The sequence below is a fragment of the Orcinus orca genome, chromosome 5 (genome assembly GCF_937001465.1).
Source record: "Orcinus orca chromosome 5, mOrcOrc1.1, whole genome shotgun sequence".
Classification (NCBI taxonomy): Eukaryota; Metazoa; Chordata; class Mammalia; order Artiodactyla; family Delphinidae; genus Orcinus; species Orcinus orca.
In genome coordinates, this window is record NC_064563.1 from 36,047,957 (window position 1) to 36,074,699 (window position 26,743).

Sequence of the window (26,743 nt, forward strand, 5' to 3'; positions counted from 1 at the left end):
TGGGTATTCTGTTTTATTGGTCTGCCTGAATGAATGCACTGGAAAAAATGAGCAATTATCAACAACTTGTTTTTCTGTATTCTATAGTATCATCTAAAATTGTTAAAAGGTTATAATCTCATTTTGAGAATTTTTTTTGTCTCAAAGCTATGAAGAAGGGGATTTCGAAAAAGCTGCTGAACTATACAGAAGGGCAATGGAAATAAAAGAAGCAGAAACGTCTCTTTTGGGTGGAAAAGCTCCTTCCCGACATTCATCAAGTGGAGATACGGTTAGCTTAAAAACAACCCATTCTCCTAATGTTTTCCTTCATCAAGGACAAAGGTAATAGCAGCAACTACAATTCATTGCAAATGCAACTTAGGATAAAATAATTAAGAAACATTTGGAACATTAGAATTTAAAACTTATAAAAATAGTTTTTAAGAAAACTTATTTTTGTGTGATTTAACTGATATTTGTATGAAATTGTATTGGACTACATTGAAGTTTGAGTCATGATTGTTTTGATTTTAGTTCTTTAAAAGAATTAATTTTCCTATTGTGTGGGAACCAAGGATGTAGACACATTAGAATCCTAAGATGACATGAAGAGTTGATCATGGAGAGTAGACTGGTCTCTGTTCTACAAGAGCTGGCAAAGCAGCCAAGACAAGCGGTTCAAGAATTCCGTGATTCTTCTCCTCTCTCAAGTTACTTTAGCCTCATCATTCCTCATCTTGCTTTTCAGCAGCAGTCTGGCCCAGTTCTCTACCTCAAAGAAAAGTTTCAAGGAGTAAAGGGATAATGTTGACGGAAAGTATGAATTGTCTTCTGTAAAACGAACTAGTAATAGGAATCTCTGACTGCTACATTTTTTTTATTCTACCTTTTCATTCAGCAGATTGGGCCAAGCCCTCTGCTTTCCATGCTCTCTACACTGTATATTGTTTTTACTGTGTAGTATGTACCTGCACAATCTGAAGTCATTAATGCAGTAACAGGTCAAGCTCTTTGGCATTCTTTGACCTTTCCCAAAATATGGACATGACCTTCTTTCTTAAATGGCCTAAATCTATGTCTTCATTTATCTTAGACTCAAAGTAGTTGGCCATTTTATACTGAAAATTAAATATTTTTATAGATTTTATAAATATTGCCAATTTGGGATAATGTTTTGTACCATTTATGTATTTATATATAAATAAAATCTTCAATTTTAATACTTGTAAGATTCCAACATGTATTAATTGTAAAGGTGAAAGATGTAATAACCATATTTCACTGTTTTAGAATAAAAGTGGAATTTCAAGTTCTTTTTCCCACTCCAGTGTATATTGGGTTGGCCAAAAGTTTCGTTCGTTTTTTTCCGTAAGATGGATCTAATAGCACTTAGTTGTCTTTAACTTCATTCGTAACAATGTTGTTAAATTGTATGTGACAGCTATCATATCAGTGTGCATTTTAAAAAAGATTTATCAAAATTGGTGAATTTTTGTATAGCCATTTTAATATTGAAGATGGAAGAAAAAAGCAACATTTTCAGCACATTATGCTTTATTATTTCAAGAAAGGTAAAAACGCAACCAAAACGCAAAAAGGATTTGTGCAGTGTATGGAGAAGGTGCTGTGACTGTTTGAACGTGTCAAAGTAATTTGCAAAGTTTCATGCTGGAGATTTCTCGGTGGACTACGCTCCACGGTTGGGTAGACCAGTTGAAGTTGATAGGGATCAAATCGAGACATTAACTGAGAACAATCACATTATACCACGTGGGAGATAGCCGATATACTCAAAATATCCAAGTCAAGCACTGAAAATCATTTGCACCAGCTTGGTTATGTTAATTGCTTTGATGTTTAGGTTCCACATAAGTGAAAAAAACCTTCCTGACCGTATTTTCGCATGTGATTCTCTACTTAAACGTAATGAAAACGTTCCATTTTTAAAACAATTGTGACAAGCGATGAAAAGTGGATACTGTACAATAATGTGGAATGGAAGAGATTGTGGGGCAAGTGAAATGAACCACCACCAACCAAACCAAAGGCCAATCTTCATCCAAAGAAGGTGATGTTGTGTACATGGTGGGATTGGAAGGGAGTTCTCTATTATGAGCTCCTTCCAGAAAACCAAACAATTAATTCCAACAAGTACTGCTCCCAGTTAGACCAACTGAAAGCAGCACTCCATCAAAAGCGTCCAAAATTAGTCAACAGAAAACACATTATCTTCCATCAGAATAACGCAAGACTGCATGTTTCTTTGATGACCAGGCAAAAACTGTTATAGCTTGGCTGGGAAGTTCTGATTCACCCACCGTATTCGCCAGACGTTGCACCTTTGGATTTCCATTTATTTCAGTCTTTACAAAATTCTTGTAATGGAAAAAATTTCAATTCCCTGGAAGACTGTAGAAGGCACCTGGAATAGTTCTTTCCTCAAAAACATAAAAAGTTTTGGGAAGATGGAATTACGAAGTTGCCTGAAAAATGGCAGAAGGTAGTGGAACAAAAGGGTGAATACGTTCAATAAAGTTCTTGTTGAAAATGAAAAATGTGTCTTTTATTTATAATATAATAATACAAGAGGATTATATTTATATAATTAAGAAAAATGTTGAACATTACAAAAAAGACTAGAATGTTGTCAGTATTCACTGAGTAGTTTGCTCAACTTGAGCTTCAGTGACTCCGTAGGATTTTGGTTCATGTTCTCTAAGGCTTGGCTACTCAAGGTGGTCTGTGAACCAGGATCATCAGCGCCACATGAGAGCTAATTAATTCAGACAGCCTCTCCCCAGATTCATATGCACATATGTTTGAGAAACAGTGGTCTAATTCTAAGGCACGAGAGTGGTGACTTAAAAGAAATGAGGTAGGATCTTACAAAATAAGCATCATTCTTCCCCCTTCTGGGAGAAATTCAAGAGGGAAAAAAGAAGATAAATATAACCATAACACATCTTTCTGGTTATGGCCAGCTGTGAAAGGCACAAAGTAATTGAATTCACAAATATACTAGCTGTGAAGGGCACAAAGTAATTGAATTCAAATATACCAGACATTGATTTTAGAATTAATCTTTTAGAGTTTAAAATTTGATTATTTAGTGGTATAAGAAATTTAACACACTATAAGTAATATATTAAATTTAAATGGCTTAAACTTTAGGAAATAATCTGAGATTAATATTTTAGAAGAATCCTGAAAAAAGGAAAAAATAGCAAAAGAATAATATGCATTTCTTTCTTTGTTCCTATAAAATTTGGACTTAAAAAATATACAAAAAGTGAAAACATATTATTCAAAGTGACTTTATGGTAAGTTTGTTGGGGGATGATGACTACTTCAAAAGGTTTAAGTTTAAATATAATTTCAGACTATATTTTTAAAAAAGGACTATATTTTGGTCTAATTATACTATCAACTCAAATGTTTTCATGTAGAATGCCTACTTAAAAAGATAAAAATAGCTGAGACAGTCATTTCTTTGTATTTGAGGTACTCAAATAGGATAATTATGTGCACATTAATATACACCTTTCACAATGAAAAATGTAGCTTTCAGACATTTATAAATCGGAATTGGTAGGCTCCAAACTATGGTAGTTATAATTTTCATTCATTAATACTTTACAGAAAGAAAAATATTTAAAAAAATGTGATGGGGTGGTCAAAGCTTCATTAATATTGTTAAATGTTTATTACCTTTTTGGGTTGGTCAGTGTGTTTATAGGTATTCAGGGAGTAATTTTACATAAAGAAACGCATACTACATTACTTTTTTTTTTTACTATTTACATAAAGCATTTGAGTAATACCACAAATTAACTTCCCACTAACAATTAACAAGGGATTAAAGTTGAACATATTGTTTGTTTTACTGTAATTTAGAGCCTTTGTGCTAAGGCAATTTTGGGAGTGTTTCCATCTTTCACACTAGAAACAATAGTGTTATAAATCTGGTCAAGCACTATGGGTTTATTTAGTAATGTAAAATCCAGTGATGATTAATTTTTCATAGCTGCCTACATATATACAAGTTTTCATGGCATACAGATTGTCAAGAGAGCTCTCTAGGTTACAAAAGATACTTGTTACCAGATTTTTTCTGCTAAAATAATAACTTTAATGGAAGATATAAGACAAAAAAATTAGATAAGATTTGGTACAGTATAAGACACCAGCAGGGTACAGTGCCAAATTAAGAACAGATAAAAAAAGGTCTTTAGAAGATAGCAGGTTCTAATATGTATATGTATAACTGTTTCAATTTGTGTACGCCTGAAACTAACGCATATTGTAAATCAACTATACTCCAATAAAAATTTTTTTAAAAAAGGATAGTAGATTCTAGCTATTTATCAAACTATATAAACTTATAAGTAAAAGCCTTACCAAATTAGTGTACCAGAGGTACCAAATTAGTATACCAAAGGAATGGGACTTAGAAAGACTGCATTTCTTTTTTGAAATTCAAAGCATCTCTAGAAACTAGAAAAGTTATTTTACAGATGACTACACGAAAAATTTAAACAACAAATGACCTACTAAGGCAACGTAAATATGTTTCAAGGCTAGAAAAACTATCCCCATACTTTCCTGACATCACTCTAAACATAAGAATCGCAGTATGCTAAAATCTCAAAGCTAATATATTAAACATATTTGATATTTGGGGCTTTCTGAAATTATTTTTAGAATTTTACTTTACAAGTGGGAAATGCACTTTTAATTTTTTAATGACATTTTCCTCCTAGACATAGAATTTAGACATTTATATCTTTTCAGAGCAAAAAAGTCATCAAAATAGGAGACTAGCATAGTACCAGCCTACAGATAATGGTTACACATGCAGGTGTCTTTATTAGTCTCCAAACCATTAGGAATTTATTTCAAACAACGTTCTCTAAGTCTTCATTATTTGTATGCAAAATCCAGAGAAAACCAGTTTATCAAATTACGATTTAGTGGTCACAATCAGGGAAAATACACTCTTCCCTGTGAAGAAATACATGTCAGTCATTGCAGAGGCAATTTAGACCTCTTTTATTGTCTGTTAACCAGGACAAACCTTTGCCAATGTCTAATTACCCACGGAATCAAATTCAAATAAAATAAAGTATTAGAAGGTAGCCCATATGATGGGTATAATTTAGATGATCTTAGCCTAAATTTATCTTTTGCTCAATAAAGCACACTGACTCAGATATATGTTCCATAGATGATATGCTTTTTCTTAATCAGTGCAGAAATATAATTTGTACATCCTGAAAATATCTTTATCTGTCTATCCATGAAGAAAGCTTCCTCTTATTTGCCTCTGTCTTGTTTTGAATATATAATTCAGAGGTTTACAAACTTTTCCAATGACTGTATTTCAGCTTGTGTTTCATCAGGAAACATTTGAAAGGATGTTTTTATTTTATAGGTTTACTATTTGAAATTCATTGTTGCTCAAGTTAGTAGTAGTGGGCAGTTTTCCTGTAGAGAGCAATTCCAAACACAATGAGTAGATGCCTGCTGGCTCTAATCAATAGGTTGTACCTCTTGTCCTTTCCCTATATTTGACCACACACTATTCTGTTGTCCATGGCCTCAGGCAAATCAAATTGGTCCTTTCTTCCCACCCCTCCCAAAAGGCCAAAACAGTTCAATGGCTAAGTTTTAAATAAGATTTATAACTGCCTGCAATAATCCTTTGAAGTTTTCTTACTAGAATGAAACATGAGTTTTAGGAGAGTTTCTGATTTAGTTGAAGGTGGGGGGGAGTAACAAGCAATAGTCACAGCATTTTTAAACAGTATAACAATTCAGTGAAGATTATACATCAACTGATGTTGCCCTAAGTTTTCTCAGTTTTAAATGATTTTCTTTTTAATTGCTAGGGAACAGGTTTAGACACAGGAAATACAATACAGGCCAGTCCATTATTTACATGTTCTTCATCTTGGCCATGAGGTCTTCCAAGCTTTCACCAGAATCTTCCACTGTTACTTCAGGTACAGGATCTTCTTGCTATCCATAAATGAGGGAAACATGGTGAAAAAATAACCAATTAAATAAAGTTCTTAATGCTTAGGAACATATAATCAGTAAGCCTTAACCATGTTCAACAAGTTTACAAAGTACAATTTCTTTAATAAATATGCCTTCTAATTTTTAGGATAGACAAGCAGTAATTTCAATGTTCTTGAGATCTCTACAGAAGTGGTATTTTTAAATGATATTGTGGCTAAAACTTATCAATATACAAAAAAAATGGTACTGTCATTTAATCAAAATCTATTTCACTTGATCCACAAATGAGTGAGCAAAACTATTTTACATCTATGTTTTCAAACAGTTTAAACTGTGCTGTGCCTGTATTTCCATATTAACACTGAATAACTCTCTCTTTCACAAATCTTAATGCCTATAATGTAAAACACCTAAAATAGGAAATACTGCATTGGCATTATAAAATAGGTTGAAGATGAAAGAAAATAAATAGAAATTTTCTCTTATATTTACTTATGGTAAACATTTTAGATGTACCTTTTGCGGAACTGTATATGCCACTGTAATTCCTTCAGGTAAGTCAGGAATTGGACCTGAAGAATTTTTCAGTTCCTCTTCTGAAACCTCAGATACCAACTCAATACCTGTAAGGTTAAACTTGATCTTAAAACAGTTTTTAAGGAACTTAATGAGCAATAATCATTCAAAACTTGTATATCGGGCTTCCCTGGTGGCGCAGTGGTTGGGAGTCCACCTGCCGATGCAGGGGACGTGGGTTTGTGCCCCGGTGTGGGAGGATCCCACGTGCCGCGGAGTGGCTGGGCCCGTGAGCCATGGCCACTGAGGCTGCGCGTCCGGAGCCTGTGCTCCGGCAGCGGGAGAGGCCACAACAGTGAGAGGCCCGCATACCGCAAAAAAAAAAAAAACTTGTATATCTTAATTATAATCAGTTTCCCTCCCATAAAAGATTGTTTTATGCTGCCATTTCAATTTATGAAACAATTCTTACCCCACTCATTGTCGTCATGTATTATTTCTTCCTCTTCTTGAACAACCTCCTGTGTGGGCAGTGCTGCTACCTTTTTCTGTAGAAATCAAACAGTATCAGTGTTTTTACTCATTTTCAGTTCTCTGAAACATCAGTCAGAATTGATCAGAACCAAGAATTCAGATAGGCTTTTTTCTAAGGAAGACATACAGATAGTTAGCAGACACATATCACTAATCATCAGGGAAATGCAAATCAAAACCAAAATGAGGTAACACCTGTCAGAATGACTATTATCAAAAAGACAACAAATAACAAGTGTTGGCGAGGATATGGAAAAAAGGGAAACCTTGTGCACTGTTGCTAGGACTGTAAATTGTTGCAGCCACTAAACAGTATGGAGGTGCTTCAAAATATTAAAAATACAACTACCATATGATCCAGCAATTTCACTTCTGGGTATTTTTTTTTAAGAAAACAAAAACACTAACTCAAAAGATATATGCAGGCTTCCCTGGTGGCGCAATGGTTGAGAGTCCGCCTGCCGATGCGGGGGACACGGGTTCTTGCCCCGGTCTGGGAAGATCCCACATGCCGCAGAGCAGCTAGGCCCGTGAGCCATGGCCACTGAGCCTGCGCATCCGGAGCCCCGCGTACCGCAAAAAACAAAAAAACAAAACAAAACAAAAAAAAGATATATGCACTCCAATGTTCACTGCAGCACTATTTACAACAGCCAAGACATGGAAGCAACCTAAGTGTCCATCAACAGATAAATGGATAAAGAAAATGTGGTACATATATACAATGGAATATTATTCAGCCATAAAAAAGAATCTTTACTATTTGTGACAACATGGATGGAACTAGAAGGTATTATGCTAAATGAAATAAATACCATATAATCTCACTTAAATGTGGGATCTAAAAACAAAACAAAATGAAAAGAGACTCACAGATACAGAAAACAAATGATGTTGCCATAGGGGAGGTGGGGAGTGAAACAGGTGAAGGGGATAAAGAGGTATAAACCTATAATTATATAATAAAGTCATGGATAAAATTTACAGCATAAGGAATATGGTCAATAATATTGTAATAACTTTGTATGGGGACTGATGATAACTGGACTTATCATGGTGCTTATTTCATAATGTATGCAAATGTCAAATCACTATGTGGTACACCTGAAACTAACATAATATTGTATCAATACATCAAGTATATTTTAGTTTAAAAAAATTAAAATTAAAAAAAAAATTTTTTTAATGAATTCAGACAGTTTTATCTTACCAAAAGCAAGAAAGGACTTTGAACAGAATTTTCATGTTAAATTATGGTGAATAAATTAAACCTTTAAAAATCCAGAATCCATTTACCTTGTATTCCAAATCTAAATAATTTTTTCTTTTTTAAGTTATTGTCCTATGCAATATGATCTCTCATGCATTGTGACACATTGACATATACCTTATATTCTTCCTGTTGCTTCCTACAATTTCTGTCATCACACTGAGGATTTGGCTTCATGGACATAGTAGGGAAAAAATCCTGCATTGCATTGTATCCAAGGTAAAAACTAACAGTACCAAAATTTAACAGAAACCTAGAAAAACAAATCAAAGTAGACTTAACTAAAGAAATAAAACCATAAAAGTATTAGAAAAAAAGTAACTGACTTTTTTAAAAATGACTTTAAAGAAGGTAATGATTTTTGTAACAAGCAACCCAGAAAACAAATTTCTTATCTTGTTTACAGGGCCTGGCTTATAGTAGATTTTGTTGAATGAATGCAGTGAAGAAAGGCTACTCCATTTCATCAACCATAGAATGCACTATTATTTTTTGAACATGTAATAAAGATAAAATGCTGCCAATTAAACTATGACATGTCAACAACTTTAAGAAGCATATTAATTTCACAGAAGTTATGTGGCAGAAGTGTATCTTAAAAATCTCTGAGATATGGTACTAAATCTAATTTTTTAAAGTTGTTTATATATAACTTGCTGCAAAGTTTACAATCTTAAATTTGTATTAAATCTCAATAAAATGTTACAAAAGTATTCACCCATGTAATATTCACTACCAGATCAAAATATAGTTGGCACTCAGTATCTATGGGAGATTGGTTCCAGAACACCCCCCACCCACAGGATACCAAAATTAAGCCCCTTATATAAAGTGGTATAGTATTTGCATATAAACTGTGCACATCCTCCCATATATTTTAAATCATCTCTAGATTACTTATAATACCTAATACAATGTAAATGCTATGTAAATAGTTGTAAATACAATGCAAATGCTATATAAATAGTTGGAAGCTTGTGGCAAATTCAAGTTTTGCTTTTGGAACTTTCCGGAATTTTTTTTTTTAATATTTTCGATCCACAGTTGGTTGAATCCACAAATGCAGAACCCAAGGAAATGGTGGGCAGACTGTATAGTGCATTTCCAGTATACCATAAAGCTCCCTGTGCTCCCCTTCCAGTCAAATCTGATTCCTTTTAGAAGCTTATAGAAAAGCTGAAAAATCATGTACAAAAGATAAACAACAAAAGGAAAAAATCTGCGAATTCATGTTCTTAATATACAACAAGGAAAGACAAAAAAAACTGAGCAAAGGATGTGAGAAGACAATTCACAGAAAAATATAAGTGCTCAACCCTTTTCACAACTGGAAATTAAAATGAGATACCCATTTTTCACCTATCAAATTGACAAAGATAAAGGAGTTTGATGACTCTAACACCACATACAAAACTAAACTCAAAATGGATTAAAGACCTAAATGTAAAACTGGGTACTATAAAACTCCTAGAGAAAAACATAAGCAGAACACTCTTTGACATAAATCACAGAAATATTTTTTTGGATCTGTCTCCTAGAGTGATAGAAATAAAAACAAAAATAAACAAATGGGACCTAATTAAACTTAAAAGCTTTTGCACAGTGAAGGAAACCATAAAAAAAATTAAAAAACAACCTACGGACTGGGAGAAAATATTTGCAAACAATGCTACCAACAAGGGATTAATTTCCAAATATACAAACAGCTCATATAGCTCAATATCAAAAAAACAAACAACCCAATCAAAAAATGGGCAGAAGACCTAAACAGACATTTCTCCAAAGAAGACATGCAGATGGCCAATAGGCACATGAAAAAATGCTCAACATCATTAATCATTAGAGAAATGCAAATCAAAACCACAATAAGGTATCACGTCACACTGGTCAGAATGGCCTTCATCAAAAAGTCTACAAATAATAAATGCTGGAGAGGGTGTGGAGAAAAAGGACCCCTCCTACACTGTTGGTGAGAATGTATATTGGTGCAGCCACTATGCAGAACAGAAGTTCTTTAAAAAACTAAAAACAGAGTTATCATATGATGCAGCAATCCCACTCCTGGGCATCTATCCAGAGAAAACTCTAATTCAAAAAGATACATGCACCCCAATGTTCACAGCAGCACTATTTACAATAGCCAAGACATGGAAGCAACCTTGTCCATCAACAGATGAATGGATAAAGATGTGGCATATATATACAATGGAATATTACTCAGCCATAAAAAAGAATGAAATAATGCCATTTGCAGCAACATGGATGGACCTAGAGATTATCAGACTAAGTGAAGTCAGACAGAGAAAGACAAATATCATATGATATCACTTATATGTGGAATCTAAAAAATTGATACAAATGAACTTATTTACAAAACATAAACAGACTCAGACATAGAAAACAAAGGGGATAGTGGGAGGGGGGCGAGGAGGGAGGAGGATAAGTTAGGAGTTTGGGATATACACACTACTGTATATAAAATAGGTTAACAACAAGGACCTAATGTATAGCACAGGGAACTATACTCAGTATCTTGTAATAACCTATAATGGAAAAGAATCTGAAAAAGAATATATATCACTTTGCTGTACACCTGAAACTAACACAACACTGTAAATTAACTATACTTCAAAAAAAAAAGTTTGATGACACCCAATGTTACCAAAAATGTGGACAAACCAGGTACTCCCACACTGTCATGGAAATGTACCAACCTTTTGAAGGAGAAATTTAGTAATATCTGCCAAAGTAAGTATTGCATAAACTTAGAAATTCAAATTCCACTTCTAAAAATTCACACTGTACAAAAATCTACTCTACAAAGATATATGCAAGATGCTTTTTGCAGCACTGTTAATAATAGCAAAAAAATCTGTAAGTAGCCTAAATGTCCATCAATAGAGGGTTGGCTAGATATGACACACTGGTAAGAGAATACTTTGTAGCCATGATTTTTTTTTCCCTTCTTCATAACATACTGTAAAATGTTGTGTTTAGATTAAGACCTACTGAAATTTGACAGGCTATTTGTCTCATCTGAAACAGCCCCAGACAGTTGCCTTGAGGGTTCTTATGTATTCTGGTATTTCTTTGCTGATGGCTGATAAATGATATTAGAGTGCCTCCCTGTAACATGTTGCAATTTGTTTTTTTTTTGTTTTTTTGTTTTTTTTTGCGGTACGCGGGCCTCTTACCGCCGCGGCCTCTCCCGTTGCGGAGCAAGGCTCCGGACGCGCAGGCCCAGCGGCCACGGCCCACGGGCCCAGCCGCTCCACAGCACGTGGGATCCTCCCGGACCGGGACACGAACCCGTGTCCCCTGCATCGGCAGGCGGACCCTCAACCACTGCGCCATCAGGGAAGCCCTGCAATTTGTTCTTATTATACTGGATGCTTAAGAAACATAACTAAGCTTATTAACATTGTAAAATGAGGGAAAAAAATGGCCTGAGTCAAGGCACAACTAAAGCAGTTCTGCTTTTCATAAAGTATGAGTTGGTTCAAAAACTCTATGACAGGGCTTCCCTGGTGGCGCAGTGGTTGAGAGTCCTCCTGCTGATGCAGGGGACACAGGTTCGTGCCCCGGTCCGGGAAGATCCCACGTGCCGCGGAGCAGCTGGGCCCGTGAGCCATGGCCGCTGAGCCTGTGCGTCCAGAGCCTGTGCTTCGCAACGGGAGAGGCCACAACAGTGAGAGGCCCTCGTACCGCAAAAAACAAAAAACAAACAAAACAAAAAACCTCTATGACATTAATTTTAGCTTCAAAGAAACGTTTGTCTTTATTAGTTATAGTTCAGATGGTGCGGTTGCTGGGTATCTGTTTACGGATAGCAGAGATATAACCCTAGTTAATGTTTAATCACATTCATATTATTTTTAGAAATGTTAAACCAAGACAGTGGAAGCGAGTGTGTTTATGGGTCTTCACCCTTTGGCCAGATGTGCAGAAATTTAAATCATTTGGTTAATGCTTCATAAATAAATATACAATACCACTGTACCATTGAACAAGAACTATGCCAAATAGAGAGTAACACAAATATATGTGTGTTGATATATGTAATATTAATATATATTTAAATTAAATATATTTATATATAAAAGTATACACATATTATACATAAAATTTTTAAATGTGTATTTAAAATTAAAAAAACAAATACTTAGCTAGTCATTCCAATATTTGAAATGTTTGTCAAAAGCAAACAAGACTATTCAGAAAAATTATCCTTCACTCACTTTAACACATTTTGTACCAAGATCCCAGCAACCACTCCCATAGTGGTAGGAAGACTGGCTGCACAAACACCTTCTCGTTTCAGAGTCTTCTCATCAATATTTGCAGCAACTACAAGCGGTGGAGCACACTACATGAAAAAGAATAAAAGAAAATATATTTCAAAAGAAAGGGAAAAAAGTATAAGTTATTCCAAATAATATTCCATCAAATTCATTCAAAGTTTGGTCTTTTCTTCGAATTGTAAACATTTTCAATGCCCCTAGGAACTCCAGTACTTAACAGTGAAAAATAATAACCCAAAATGAATCATGCATACCGCAAAACAAGCAGATTCTCCAGGAATTATGAGCTGTATATGCCCTGAAACTGCATTTTCACTGACCCCAGACTCCATCCATGTTTGTCCAAGCTCATTACAAGCCTTAATAGAAATAGGTGAAAACACAAGAAAGAACATAAAAAAGCAAGAAGTAATTTACCATAAGTTCTTTTCATGAAAAACTAGAGTTTAAATGAATTACAAAGAGTTTTTAAAAATTAATTTTCAGAAACAAAGAAGAAAGTTGTAAATAATGGAATTCCTTAGCAATCGCCACTCTCCTTAAAAAAGAAACTGATAGCATTCAGGTAAGCAGTCAATATAAATATCTAATTAAATTGAACCATAGTTTATTGGATTTCTTATTAGATTAATGTAAAACTTCATTTTTCTAAAATAATTTCAGCAACAAAAAAATGCAAAATGTCATTTGCAAAGTTGAAAACACAGTAATTCAAAAGAAAAAGAATTCAGTTTTAGTTTTGAGAAATCATGTGTGTAGGGCAATTTATACACATTTATACATTTACTTAAAATAAATCAACAAAAGTAAAAACCATTGCCGACCAAGAATAAGACAGTATTATAAGATATTCATTCATTTTAAAAATTGTACATCAGAATTATCTGCTGTTTTAGTTTGCTCTATTGGCATAAGAGAGAGTAGGATACTGAAATATATGCCACACCAACAAGGCTAGATAGGTCACATTAGAATAAATTTCAAAAACAGGATGAGAGAACATTAAAAACAAACAAAACACATTATCAAAGGGTTTAAATGCAGAACTATTTTCAGAATGCGGAATATATACTGACAGAATATACAGGAAAATAGATAAATCCATGAATATAACACATTATACAATAGGAATACTCACTGTATTTATTGTCATTCGAGCTTCAAAATTGTCCACACAGCTAAGAACTAGGTCAACAGGTTTTCCTTCGTCTAATCCACCATTACTAGGCAAAGGAAATAAATTTTATTTGAAAAAAATCAGGACACAAAATACACTCTAATTAGACTTTATTTGTTCAGTCAATACATTTAGTCTTTCAGTAAATGTTTGAGTATAATTATAACATAGCATTTAATATTAAAGACCCAGTATACATTGAGTGTTCACTATTACGAACATAATATCAATGATATTACAGTATTTCTTATACAAGATGTAAAAGGGTGTGAGAAATATAAAATCTGTTCACAAAAGTTACCATTTCCCTATCAGCTTTCACAGACTTTTAGTCATGTTTCACTACAAATGTAAATGTAATAAAGTTAACTGAATACAATCGAATATTTCAATGGTGTTAGTCTGCAGAAAACCACTTTCAGATAGAAGTATAATCTATAACACAGAACTCATAATTGAGGCCCCTTGTTATATCATAATAACAGGTTTTTTTAGATTTGTTTTTATTTTGTTGTTACTATAGTTTTTTGGACAATATATGTTTTTTACTGAGCTCCCAATACATAAAAATTACACAAAAAATTTAAAAACTATTTTAAAAACAAAATATATATCAACCTACCAACTCAGTGAATTAATTAATCATTGACAGATTTTCTAATAATACTTAAAATGAGCTGGACATTGTGCAAAATATTCATAAATAAAATTTTACCTTATTCTATTCATGAAATGTTCGAAGTTTTCTACTGTGGTTATATTGTAGTTGTGTACTTCAAAAAGAACATCAGGATTAATGTTCCTAAGAGGGAAAAACGGAATGATTATAAAAACTACTAGTAAAACAGTAAGAGAAAGCAAGATAAAGAACTAAAAGAGCTAAAAATCATTTAACAGATGTTAGAGAAATGGCATTCAAGCCACTCAAAGAAAATCCAAAGTCCTCTTCTACCTCTTTTGCCCCACTTCAAGGACCAGGTTCAAAACACGTAGACTGTCAGAAGGATTACAAAAATATTCCCACAATCTATGTGTTGGGAATTAAACCTTTATTACCTCTGTTAGCTACAGTTCAGCCTGACAGAAGAGCTTCTTTGTTTCTTATCCAATTCAGTGCAAATATGTTTAGGACCACAAAGAACCGTCCTAGAGTAAGGGTTGGCAAAGTCTGGCTCTTGGGCCAAATCTGACTACCACCCTGCCACCTTTTTTTTTTTTGTAAGTTCTGCAAGCTAAGAATAGTTTCTACATTTTTAAATGGTTGCAAGAAAACAAAAAAGTCAAAAGAAGAACAATATTTCATGATGTGAAATTTTATATGAAATTTAAATTTCAGAGTCCATAAATAAAGTTTTTATTGGAGCAGTCGTGCTCATTCACTTTTATTGATATATTGCCTACAGCTACTACAACTGCATAGTTGAGCAGTTTTGACAGAAACCATATGGCTCTCAAAGCATAAAATATTTACTCTCAAAAAAGAGGCTGCCAACCCAGATCAAAGAGGTAAGAAAATTCTTTTTGTATAAGTGAAACCTGCATTTTTATAAAGGAAAATACAGGTGCATTTATATGTTAGTTTAACTCATACTAAATACACACAGGAAGATTTCACCAATTTCACTGCCTTCAACTGGTATTCCATTTACCTCAAAGTATGTTCTGCTGCTTGAACTTTACTTAATCCTGCTTGATGAGGCTGGAAGAAAAGTCTGTTCATATTGGCCAGTTCCACCTTGTCATAGTCAAAGAGTAGCAACTAAAATGAAAATAGTGGTATTCTGATGAAAAACGTACCAAAAAACAAACTAAAAGTAACAAACTAGTCAGCTTTCCACCTGATGGGTTTAACTGTTTGACAGTAATAATACTAATTCTGAAATACTAGGTGCCATATATTAACTCATTTAGTGACCATACAATATATAGGTACTCTTATCCTCGTTTTAGAAATAAGACAACTAGGGTACATGCCCAAAAGCCACTCAGCTAATATGTAGTAAAAATGGGATTCAAATTCAGGCATTCTCAATCCAGCATCTGTACCCTAAACACAACACTGTACTGCCTCTCTAAATGATTAGCTCAAAAATTAATGTTCATTCCATTTCATTGTAATTTTTACAAATATTTACAAAATGAATTTTGTAATACAAAATCCTACTTCATTCCAATGTTTGGCTAAAAACCTAGAACCCATTAGATAAATGAAATTTTTAAATAAGATAAAAACAAATGCTGTAACTTAAAACCATAGTATAACACAATTCCTTTCATGAATAAGGCACTATATATACTCATGCCACGGCTAAAACATTATTCCAAACAGAATTATTAACCAATCAGTTAATTGTTGTTTCCTGCTATATATTTAGGCATGACAGCATTTGTCAAACACACTCACACAACTTTAAAATGGCCGAAAGGTCCATTTCTTATCAGTAAGAACAGGTTGAACCCAAGTATATCCACAGTTCCTTTTTTTTTAATTATCTAAAATTAAATTTTTATTGGATGAGACTAAGAGTAGATTAGACATTGCAGGGGAAAAAGAGGATCAATGAACTTGAAAGCAGAGCAATGCAATTTATCTAAAGTGATGGAAAAAAGAACCAAAAAAAACAAGAAACAAAAAACTGAGCCTCTAGACCTATGGAATAATTCAAAGCAGTGTAAAAATGATATACAGTTCCCGAAGTCCCTTCTTTATCTAAAATTCTGTGACTTTGTAATATAATTCTCAGCACCCTAAATCTAACAATAAAAACAAAAATGGGATTTTCTTCTTCTCAATTCAGAAACTAAAAAATGTTTACCCAGCCCATAAAAACAACACATAGGTAACTCTCAGTATTTTGCTAGAAAAGATATCACTTATACTCTCTATGAAACTTTCTAACCCTACCTAGAGTCTCCAAAATTTGGTTTACTTAACCTCAGTCAACAATATTTATTAGGTCAGGCCAAGTTTTAAATTTTAGTTTTGGCCTCATAGCTGGTTTATGAGTAAGTTGTAGGAAATCCTATATTTGGGGACAGGAGGTGTGAGTAGTAACCGTGTCACTAATTAGATCTGCTTCTGGGTAAGTCACTTTCACTGTTTAGGACTGTATTCTCATCTGTAAAATAAGGCAGTTGATCTAGATCTGGTGATTCAGTGTGCCCCAGGAACACCAGAACTTTCAGGGATAAGAAGTGGGCTCTGGATCTCCAATCCTCCACTTCCCTATGCAACCCCATGAAACAGCTTCTTGTTTCTCTGTTTTACATATTGAAGAAAGAGTTCTGAAACTTACCTATGTAGATCCTTAGCTTACAAACTTGAGTTTACACTGGAACCACTGTATTTAAAAAATACAAATGTGTAGGTCTCAACCCCAGAGGTTCTGATTAACCTATTATGTGGTGCAGTCCGAACCTAAGAATTTTTTTAAACATACAAGGTGATTCTAATTACAGAAATATTTGCTAACTGTTCTAGACCCTTGTTACTCAAAATGGGGCCTGGGATAACCCCATCAGCATCACCTGAAGCTTGTTAGAAATACTGGAGTACTTCCACAACTTTAATATGCCTACGAATCACCTCGAGTTCTTGTTAAAATATAGATTCTGATTCAGCATGTCTTGGGTGGGGCCTAGGAATCTTCATTTATAACAAGCTCCCAGGTGATGCTGTTCTTAAAGCATGGTCCCCAGAACAACATCATCAGAACCACCTGGGAACCTGTTAGAAATGCACATTCTTAGGTCCACCTGAAACCTATAGAATCAAAACCACTGGGGTAGAGTCCGGCAATCTGTTTTAATAAGCCTTCCAAGTGATTCTAGTGCACACTCAAACCTGCGACCAGCAAATCTCCATGATCTCTACCACCCTTGATCAATCAGCCAAGGCATATATGTCAGGTATAAGCAATTACTGGCTAGCTTTTATAAACTTCTTGAAAGCCTTTAAAATGTTAAACATTTTTAGTATTTTGGTGTTGTCTTTTCTATATTGATAAATAAGTGCCAACTTTGAAACCACTTCGTTTTAAGAATTTGGGGCATGGAGTGGACCAACATATTAAAAAGCATTGATAAAGCAAACATTTTTCCACAAAGTTTAGCAAAATGATATACAATTGTGGAAAACTTATGTATTCAACCACTATCTATCTAACATCATGGACTCTGGCTTTACAAATCTAAGATTGGTAGGCTGATTTCTGGTACAAAGTTAACTTCTCCTTCCTACCCAATCAAATCAATTTTAGAAAATAGTATGGGACTTCCCTGGCAGTCCAGTGGTTAGGACTCAGCACTTTCACTGCCATGGCCCTGGGTGTTCAATCCCTGGTCAGGGAACTAAGATCCTGCAAGCCACACAGTACAGCCAAAAAAAAAAAATTTTAGAAAAAAGTAAAAAAAAAAAAAAAAAAAAAAAGTATGGGCTAAAAAAAATCTGAAGCATTCACCATTTCAAATTCAAGAGTAAGAAAGGTACATGCTTTCTAGTTTGTCTTATATAAAAACTGTGTTTAAAAAAATTTTTTTGGATGTTTCAATGTTTCACTACACACTTTATCAATTTAACAGCCTTCTTCCTAAACTTGTATGTCTAAAACACTTAAATCCCAACAGAAAAGTTCCTGAACAAAATCAGATAGTCCTTGTTTAATTAGTAATAATATTAGCTTCCTTTTGGGCGGGTTTATGTCTTAACCCCACCCACTGGGGTAGAAAAAACAACCTGAATAAATACACCACAAATCATGGACCTAGAGTCTGTCATACAGAGTGAAGTAGGAAAGAGAAAAACAAATATCGTATATTAACGCATATATGTGGCATCTAGAAAAATGGTACAGATGAACCTATCTACAGGGCAGGAATAGAGACACAGACATAGAGAACAGACATGCGGACGCCGCAGGGGGGGTTAGGGAGGTGGGATGAATAGGGAGATTGGGATTGACCTATATACACTACCATGTGGAAAACTGCTAGTAGGAACCTGCTGTATAGCACTGGGAGCTCAGGTTGGTGCTCTGTGGTGATCTAGATGGGTGGGATGCGGGGGGATGGGGGGTAAGGGGGTGGGAGGGAGGTGCAAGAGGGAGGGGATATATGTATACATATACTGATTCACTTCGATGACACCAGAAACTAAAACAACATTGTAAAGCAACTATACCCCAATTTAAAAAACAAAAAAACCCGGGATAGAAAAAAATTAAATAAATAAATACACCACAAATCAATAAGCCATTAGTAAGGAGAAAAGAAATTCTAATTTGTACCTGATTTACTCCAGAAGTGATTGGGTTCCCTAAATGATAGACAAAGAGAGATGTTTTTACCTTACCAATGCCACATCTTGTCAGCATTTCAGCAGTCACACTGCCAACTCCACCAACACCTACTATTGCTACAGCAAAGGTACGGATTTTCTGTAAAATGCAAAATTATATATGTATTGGTTAATATTCTTCATCGGGGCTTCCCTGGTGGCACAGTGGTTAAGAATCTGCCTGCCAATGCAGGGGACACGGGTTCGAGCCCTGGTCCGGGAAGATCCCACATGCCGTGGAGCAACTAAGCCCATGCGCCACAACTACTGAGCTTGCGCTCTAGAGCCCACGAGCCACAACTACTGAAGCCCGCACACCTAGAGCCCGTGCTGTGCAACAAGAGAAGCCACCGCAGTGAGAAGCCTGCACACCGCAACAAAGAGTAGCCCCAGCTCGCCGCAACTAGAGAAAGCCTGCGCGCAGCAACAAAGACCCAATGCAGCCAAAAATAAATAAATAAATAAACAATAATGCTTCATCGGAAATGTCATCGGAAGTTATTTTCATTTACTGAAATCATCTTCAAAAACTTGGAAGGGTTTATCTTACCTCATAGTCACTTACAATTCCCATTCGTTTCAATGCCATCAGGCGGCTTAAAACAAAGGAAAGAAATATTTTAAGGCTTACAAACTTTTAATTAATAGTGATATAGGTAAACATACATCATCACAGAAAATAAACTGTGAGAGAAGAAACAGTGAGTGTGAGAGAGAGAGAAATCTTTCAGCTAATTTTTACCAGATGAAACTAAATTACTTCAGCACTGATGCCTGAATACCCTCCCTCCAAGATGTAGCCTGTGCAACAAGATTTTTTAAAAGTTCCTCATACATTCTAATGTGCAGTCAAGATTGAGACCTATTGACTCAAATGTTGTTTCCAGAGAATGGGTCAAAGTGAAATTTCAACATTTTCCCATGCTTATTAGTATATGTAAATATTTAATGTTTAACACAAATTTAATGTTTAACATCAGAATAATCTCATGGCTGGAATTCCATTCACTTGTTGCCTCTGCCCACAATGGATAATGTCTACTTTCAGTAAGCACCTCTTATACCAAGGACTCTAAGAGGTATTTACCTAGTTACTGCTAGTCTGTTATCTTCTTCAGGATTTTAGGGGTTTTTTTAAATACATATACTTTAAAACTATACACATATACATACAATCCCCATTAGTTTACACTTTAAGAGTCAAATAGTTCTATTAGGCTTGTTAGGAAACTCAGCAGTGTTCTGGCCTGCACCCCCATTTTCCTCTCCTCACTCATTTTTAACTCTGTTACCAGGATATCTCTAAGTAACATGCTAACACTGTTATTTCTTGATTTTCAGGTTTAGGTACTATCTGAAGATTTCACTCTTTTATCATTAAACACAAATATTTCCCATCTCACCAGCCTCTTGATATTGCTATATGGTCATTTTGGTTAGATGTTAATACTGTTCACAACTGGACAATGTAGTATATTAGAATTTACCCTTTCCTGTATGATCCCCACCCTTGAAGTTAATAATTGTGTTTGTTCTTATGTTTACTTTTCTATGTATTTTCACAAATTCAACCCCAGTTGTCTAAAATTCCTCTAGATACAGTCATATACATGAGGTGTTCTAGCAATTTCTTCTTAAAGATATACTAGAATCTTCTGACATGTCCCCATGTGCACATTTACCGCACATACAGCTCCCATCCTGCATTCTCCCTTCATCATATTACAAATTCTCTTCAATTCTTCATCCTGTATTAATCTCCTGCTTCTGGTACCTTAGAGCTCAAAGGTTCTAAAGTGTGGCCTATGGATCAGTGGCCTATGGAATTTGCTAGAAATATCATTTCTTGAGTCCCCACCCTATAATCACCAAGCGAATCAAACTTTGGATGTGGGGCCTAAACAATCTGTGTTTGAACAAGCTCCCCAAGTAATTGTGATGCACACTAAAGTTTGAGAGCCTCTGCTGTAGATTATTTCTTAATTTATTCTCTTGCTATGGTTGGAAGAACATCTTCTCATAGCTTTGTAAAGGGTACAAGGAAGGTAAATTTTGAGAACATGTGTGTCTGAAAATGTTATTTACCAAACTTCTTAAAAATGTTTTATCAAAATTCTATTTTTAGAAATGTATTATAAAAATGACAAATTGAAGGGTACATAATCGTTGAAAGCTACACCTACACACACACACACACACACACTTAGTTGACAGTTTAACTTGGTATAGAATTCTGTTAGAAACATTTTCCTTCAAAATTTCTAAGGTGTTGGGGAGGGGGAAGGGTGAGCTGTGACAGGGCGAGAGAGAGTCATGGACATATACACACTAACAAACGTAAGGTAGATAGCTAGTGGGAAGCAGCCGCATGGCACAGTGATATTGGCTCCGTGCTTTGTGACAGCCTGGAGGGGTGGGATAGGGAGGGTGGGAGGGAGGGAGACGCAAGAGGGAAGACATATGGGAACATATGTTTATGTATGACTGATTCACTTTGTTATAAAGCAGAAACTAACACACCATTGTAAAGCAATTATACCCCAATAAAGATGTTAAAAAAAAAAATTTCTAAGGTGTCTTCTAGCTTCTGATATCTCATGATGTCCCTTAGAGTGAATCTATTCTCATCAATTGTGCTGAGTACTTGTTGGACTCTTTCAAATAGGAAACATGTTTTTTCAGTTCTGGGAAATTTCCTTGAATAACGTGATGATGTCCTTGTTTGGTTGGTTTGTTTTTCCTGGACTTTCTGAAACTTCTATTATTTGGAAGTCGGACCTCTTGGACTAGTCCTCTACTCTTAATTTCTTTCTCCTATTGTCCACCATTTTAGTTTTCTGCTCTGTTCTCTGGATTTCTTTCAACATTATTTTCCAAATCTTCTATTGAGATTTTCACTTTTGTTATCATTCTCCATTTGCAAGAATTCTTTTCAATTATCTGAATGATTTCTTTTTGTAGTAACTTGTCCTGTTTCATTTATATAACATCTTTCCTTTCTGAAGATACTAATAATAATATTTGGGTTGTGTTCCCCTTACATAGTCTATTCAAATAACTAATTTTATTTTCCTTCTTTCACATTAGGAGCTTCTCTCATCCTTTATTCTGCTCATATTTAAAAGCCAGACACTAATAAAGGCAAGGATGTGGGCATTGCTTGTTTGACTTTGGGCTTCACTGTAGGGTGATCAGTTGAGAAACCCACAATGTCAGTGTCTTTCAGTCTCTCTTCTTGGTGCTCTCAGATTCCCCAGAGAAGAATCTTTCAATTTCCAGCCTGAAAAGTCTTTATGCCTGTAAGTTTGGGGGTGTTAAATGGAAGAACAAGGTTGGGAGTCCTAGCATTCAGTATGTAAACATTTAGTTAATCCCCTTTCTTCAGGTATGAAGACTTGCTTCAATTATTAATATAAATCCTCTATTTTACTCTCCAATGAGTAAATCTCTAGTCTTCTCTCCTGACAGAGAAGAGGCATTTGCCCAGCTACCCAAAGTGAAGTAGTGAACCTGGGTTGTTTCTTCAACAGATTTTCAGCCATATCTTTCTTAGCCCTACCTTAAGCCCTTCTAGAAATACTATGCCTATTCTTGAGCTTTTGGGGAATTCTGTGGTATAAACTGGGTTGCAGCCTTTAGAGTCAATTTCTTTGGATCCTTTAAATCAGTTATCAGTCATCCATCCCTTTTCTAGATTCTAAAACTGTCTAACTATAATCTTTTAAGTACAGGGACTCACTCATCCCCCAATTACTTATAGAAACCCTCTTTTTTCAGTGGGGGTTTATTCCTTTTTAAAAACTCCTTTACTTTCATTTTAGTGGGATTGGGTAGACAGTGATAATATATGCCTGTGATCAATCTGCCATCTTTACCTTGATGCTCTCTTTAATCTTTATATATAATGCTGAGAAGAATGCAACCTCCTTTTATGAATGGGGGAAAAGATTCAGGTTAATTAACTTGCCCAAGATTAGCTAAATGGCAAACAATTATTCAGAGCTGGGTTTTTGAGCCAGTATTTAAAACCAGGTTTTCTAATTTCAAAGCCTCTCCTCACCTCTTCATTTAGTCAACATGCTTCTAATTATATTACATACCACACAATTTTACAGTTACTTGTGTTGATCATTATTCTACAACCAGTGAATCTCCCAAACTAAAGCAAAAGGTCTTTGAGAGTCAGGGGCTTTATATTATATTTCTACTGTATCACCTGATGCAATTAAAATGATGTAAGAGACCTACAAATCCCTCTCCTATATTTTTTCTGATAACCATGTATCAATACTTTATCATATTTCTTACCACTCATATTGCAATCCCATGTTTACTTTTCTATCTATCTCACACTCATCTGGTAACCTCTGGAGAGAAATGACCATGTCTACTTTGTATTCCCAGTGTCTATGCATAATAATAAGTGGTAGATAACATTATCCAGCTGGAGATGAAAAGGTGCTCACTAAATATTTGCTGAATGAACAACAATTCAAAAACTTAAGGCTGACCTTTATCAAATTTCCATGTACTAGTGCAGAGCTTTGGGTGACAACTGCCATCTCCTAAGTAGCAGTTTTAATAAAGACAAATGGTGCAAATAATATAGAAAATACTAAATGTTTAAATTTGAGTTCTGAATGTTAGGTTTGTGGTCATTACAATGTCAAGGAATCATCTCACATTAAAATGATATCTGAAAGATGATTCTAAGTATATGATCGGACTTCCCTAGTGATGCAGTGGTTAAGAATCCGCCTGCCAATGCAGGGGACATGGGTTCGAGCCCTGGTCTGGGAAGATCCCACATGCCACAGAGCAACTAAGCCTGTGCACCACAACTACTGAGCCTGAGGTCTAGAGCCCGCGAGCCACAACTACTGAGGCCCACGTGCCACAACTACTGAAGCCCACACACCTACAGCTTGTGCTCCACAACAAGAGAAGCCATCACAGCAATAAGAAGCCCGTGCACTGCAACGAAGAGTAGTCCCCGCTCAACTAGAGAAAGCCCGCGCACAGCAACAAAGACCCAACGCAGCCATAAATAAATAAACAAACTTATTTTAAAAAATAAATATATGATCCACATTGCTTTTCTTGGAGGGAATATTTCAAATTTTTCATTTATAAAATTGAAAAATGTTTAAGAATGCCAAATGGAATAGTTCCCACTCATTCTAATTAGAGATGTCAATTCATGCTTATTCAACCTCTAAAAATTTTGGATGGTTAACACCTCATATCTCAAAACTAAAAGAAAAAGAAATTTTTTTTAACATAGTAAGATAGGGCTTCCCAGGTGGCGCAGTGGTTGAGAGTCTGCCTGCCGATGCAGGGGACACGGGTTCGTGCCCCGGTCTGGGAGGATCCCACATGCCGTGCAGCAGCTGGGCCCGTGGGCCCGTGAGCCATGGCCGCTGAGCCTGCGCGTCTGGAGCCTGTGCTCCTGAACGGGAGAGGCCACAACAGTGAGAGGCCCGCGTACCGCCAAAAAAAAAACGTAGTAATATTAATGAGAGAAAAGCAAGAATCTGGCATGATTTCACTTAATTTGAGTTAAAATGAACTCTTTTGTAATTATGGAACAATTATAATTTTGGTCAGGTTTTTCTATTACAAATAAAATTGTAATTAACATCTTTGTGCCTAAATACTGGTCTGCATTTTAGGTTGTAAAAAAAAAAACCACGCAAAAAATAATAATAATAATAATAATAATAAAGGGCTTCTCTGGTGGCGCAGCGGTTGAGAGTCCGCCTGCCAATGCAGGGGACACGGGTTCGTGCCCCGGTCCGGGAAGATCCCACATGCCGCGGAGCGGCTAGGCCCGTGAGCCGTGGCCACAGAGCCTGCGCGTCCGGAGCCTGTGCTCCGCAACGGGAGAGGCCACAGCAGTGAGAGGCCCGCGTACAGCTAAAAAAAAAAAAAAAAAAAACCACGCACCCTAAGACTTCCACTGAGGCTTTATATGTCATAAATAAAACCCTTCTTTAAAATCCAAACTCTCCTGCTCTTCGAAGAGAAAGAGCAACAATATCTTTCCTGTTTCACCTACTCTAAAACTATCCAGTTTTTAGCCACACTACTTAATGGCTTATTTATTTTTACTGGGGAGACAGTTCCATGTGAACTTTGGAGTAAGACAAACCTAATGCCAGTCCAGGCCTTTTTAGCTACTGTTAGCTCTATGACCTGCAGCAGGTCACAGCAGCTCTCTAAGCCTCATTTTTCTCACTTATAAACTAGGGATAAAATAATAGTAGCAATCTCCTAGGGTTGTGGTGAAGAGGAAAAGTGACAGTGCACGCCCGCTGAATTAACAAATCTTAGGAAAAGAAGAAAGGAGAGGAGCAGACAGGCCTGGGGAAGTCTAATGGTTTTAGAGCTAATCCAGCTCTTTCCACCATGCCCCCAATTTAAGAAACACTGAGAAGACTTTATGAAGCTCCCAAGTTTATGCTTAGCGGGTTTTACATCTGGTGTCTTTTGAAAGTTTTTACTCTCAGTTTTACGCTGAGCGAGGAAGACTAATAGAAGCAGGGGCGGTAGTTAACTGAATACGTGTCCTCAGCAAGCACAGGAGCGGCACCATATGGCTGATTCAGTTGGCTTTTTTAAAAAAAGGAAGAACACGTTTCACCAGTACTAAGACTTGGTCTTGCCCGTTTGGGAACAGGACCCCAGAACAAGAAAAGGGAGGTGCGAGGCCGTGTGAGCTGGACAGCAGCGGGGAGCGCCTCACTCCTGACCACCTGAAGACGGTGACCTCGCCCCTCTCCCCGCCCCGCCACGCAGGTCACCTGTAGGGGTTGGAATCCACCACCTCGGGGCTCATCTTTTCGATGCGGGCCCGACCGCCTCCTCCATCGCCGCCCCCCAGGGCCCGGCGACTTCTCTCCTGGGCCAGTTCCCGCTCCAGCTCCTCGACCCGCTGCTGCAGCCGCTCCACAGACTCGGCCATGGCTGGGACCCCGGCCGCCAGCGCTCCCAGCCCCGGCCGTCGACGTCGCCGCCGCCCCACGCTGTTGGCCTGCTGGGCCCGCGAGGGGTATGTGAGGAGGCACCTTGCGGCGGCCTTCCTAGCCCACAACCCTGAGGAAGCCCTCCCAGCGCCTCCCGGACTGACCGTCTCCGCCGCACCCGCGAGCCTCTCAGCGCGCCGCTTCCGGTGCGTTGCAGTCATCGTTCCCCCTCAAGGGAAAACCAGCCCTTTCAGTTTCCCTCTTCGCCCGGGCCGAAGCAGGGCCCGGGTCATCAGTGTCCAGAGCCGGCGGCCTGCGATGTTGCCTTTCCAACCGGGCGGCCAGGAGGATCCCCAGGATCTTTTATTCCTGGGCTCGAGGTCCTGACGGGCCCTTTTCTGAACCGGACCCTATAGGTCTTCCGCCTGCCGGTGCATTAAATTTGGAGGCGGAGGAGGCTTCGGCGATCATATTTACCCGTAGTGACTAAAGTGGTTTTGCTTTCTTTAGAATTGAGGCCTCCAACTCTGAGGCTGACTGAAACTTTTAAATCCAAATACACGAGGCCCTTCTGGCATTTCCTGACACAGCCCAAGTCCTGGGCCAGTGCTGCCCAGCGGCGGCACCTGGGTGGGGGGTGGG

The 26,743-nt window shown here is 36.6% G+C and overlaps 2 protein-coding genes across 12 annotated transcripts in view; one reads left to right on the forward strand and one right to left on the reverse strand.

The window, feature by feature from the left end:
* Positions 1-13,169, forward strand: part of NPHP3 (nephrocystin 3) — a 62,471-nt gene extending 49,302 nt beyond the window's left edge. The window contains exons 27-28 of one of the 6 annotated variants that reach the window (XM_049710533.1): positions 148-324; positions 13,111-13,169. In XM_049710533.1, the coding sequence (XP_049566490.1) occupies positions 148-324; positions 13,111-13,135 (202 nt within the window). In that variant the 3' untranslated portion in view covers positions 13,136-13,169. Of the gene's footprint in view, positions 1-147; positions 2,156-8,729; positions 8,843-13,110 lie in introns of those variants that run through there. The other 5 variants (XM_033417876.2, XM_033417872.2, XM_033417873.2 and 2 more) reach the window with 5 other exon arrangements.
* On the reverse strand, positions 2,518-26,407 carry UBA5 (ubiquitin like modifier activating enzyme 5). 6 transcript variants are annotated; one of them, XM_033417883.2, is made up of 12 exons: positions 26,266-26,407; positions 19,687-19,732; positions 19,147-19,236; positions 15,451-15,560; positions 14,517-14,603; positions 13,763-13,847; positions 12,879-12,983; positions 12,562-12,689; positions 8,441-8,576; positions 6,992-7,067; positions 6,520-6,626; positions 2,518-6,000 (listed from the first exon to the last, which is right to left on the reverse strand). In XM_033417883.2, the coding sequence occupies exons 2-12, from the start codon at positions 19,723-19,725 to the stop codon at positions 5,917-5,919; spliced, it is 1,047 nt and encodes a 348-aa protein (XP_033273774.1). In that variant the 5' UTR covers positions 19,726-19,732; positions 26,266-26,407; the 3' UTR covers positions 2,518-5,916. The 6 variants fall into 6 exon arrangements, with proteins under 6 accessions (XP_033273774.1, XP_004286582.2, XP_049566496.1 ...); XM_004286534.3 differs by having other exon boundaries at positions 25,940-26,322; XM_049710539.1 differs by lacking the exons at positions 19,147-19,236; positions 26,266-26,407 and adding exons at positions 19,087-19,115; positions 25,940-26,218 and having other exon boundaries at positions 19,702-19,732.
* Positions 26,408-26,743: the final 336 nt, after the last annotated feature.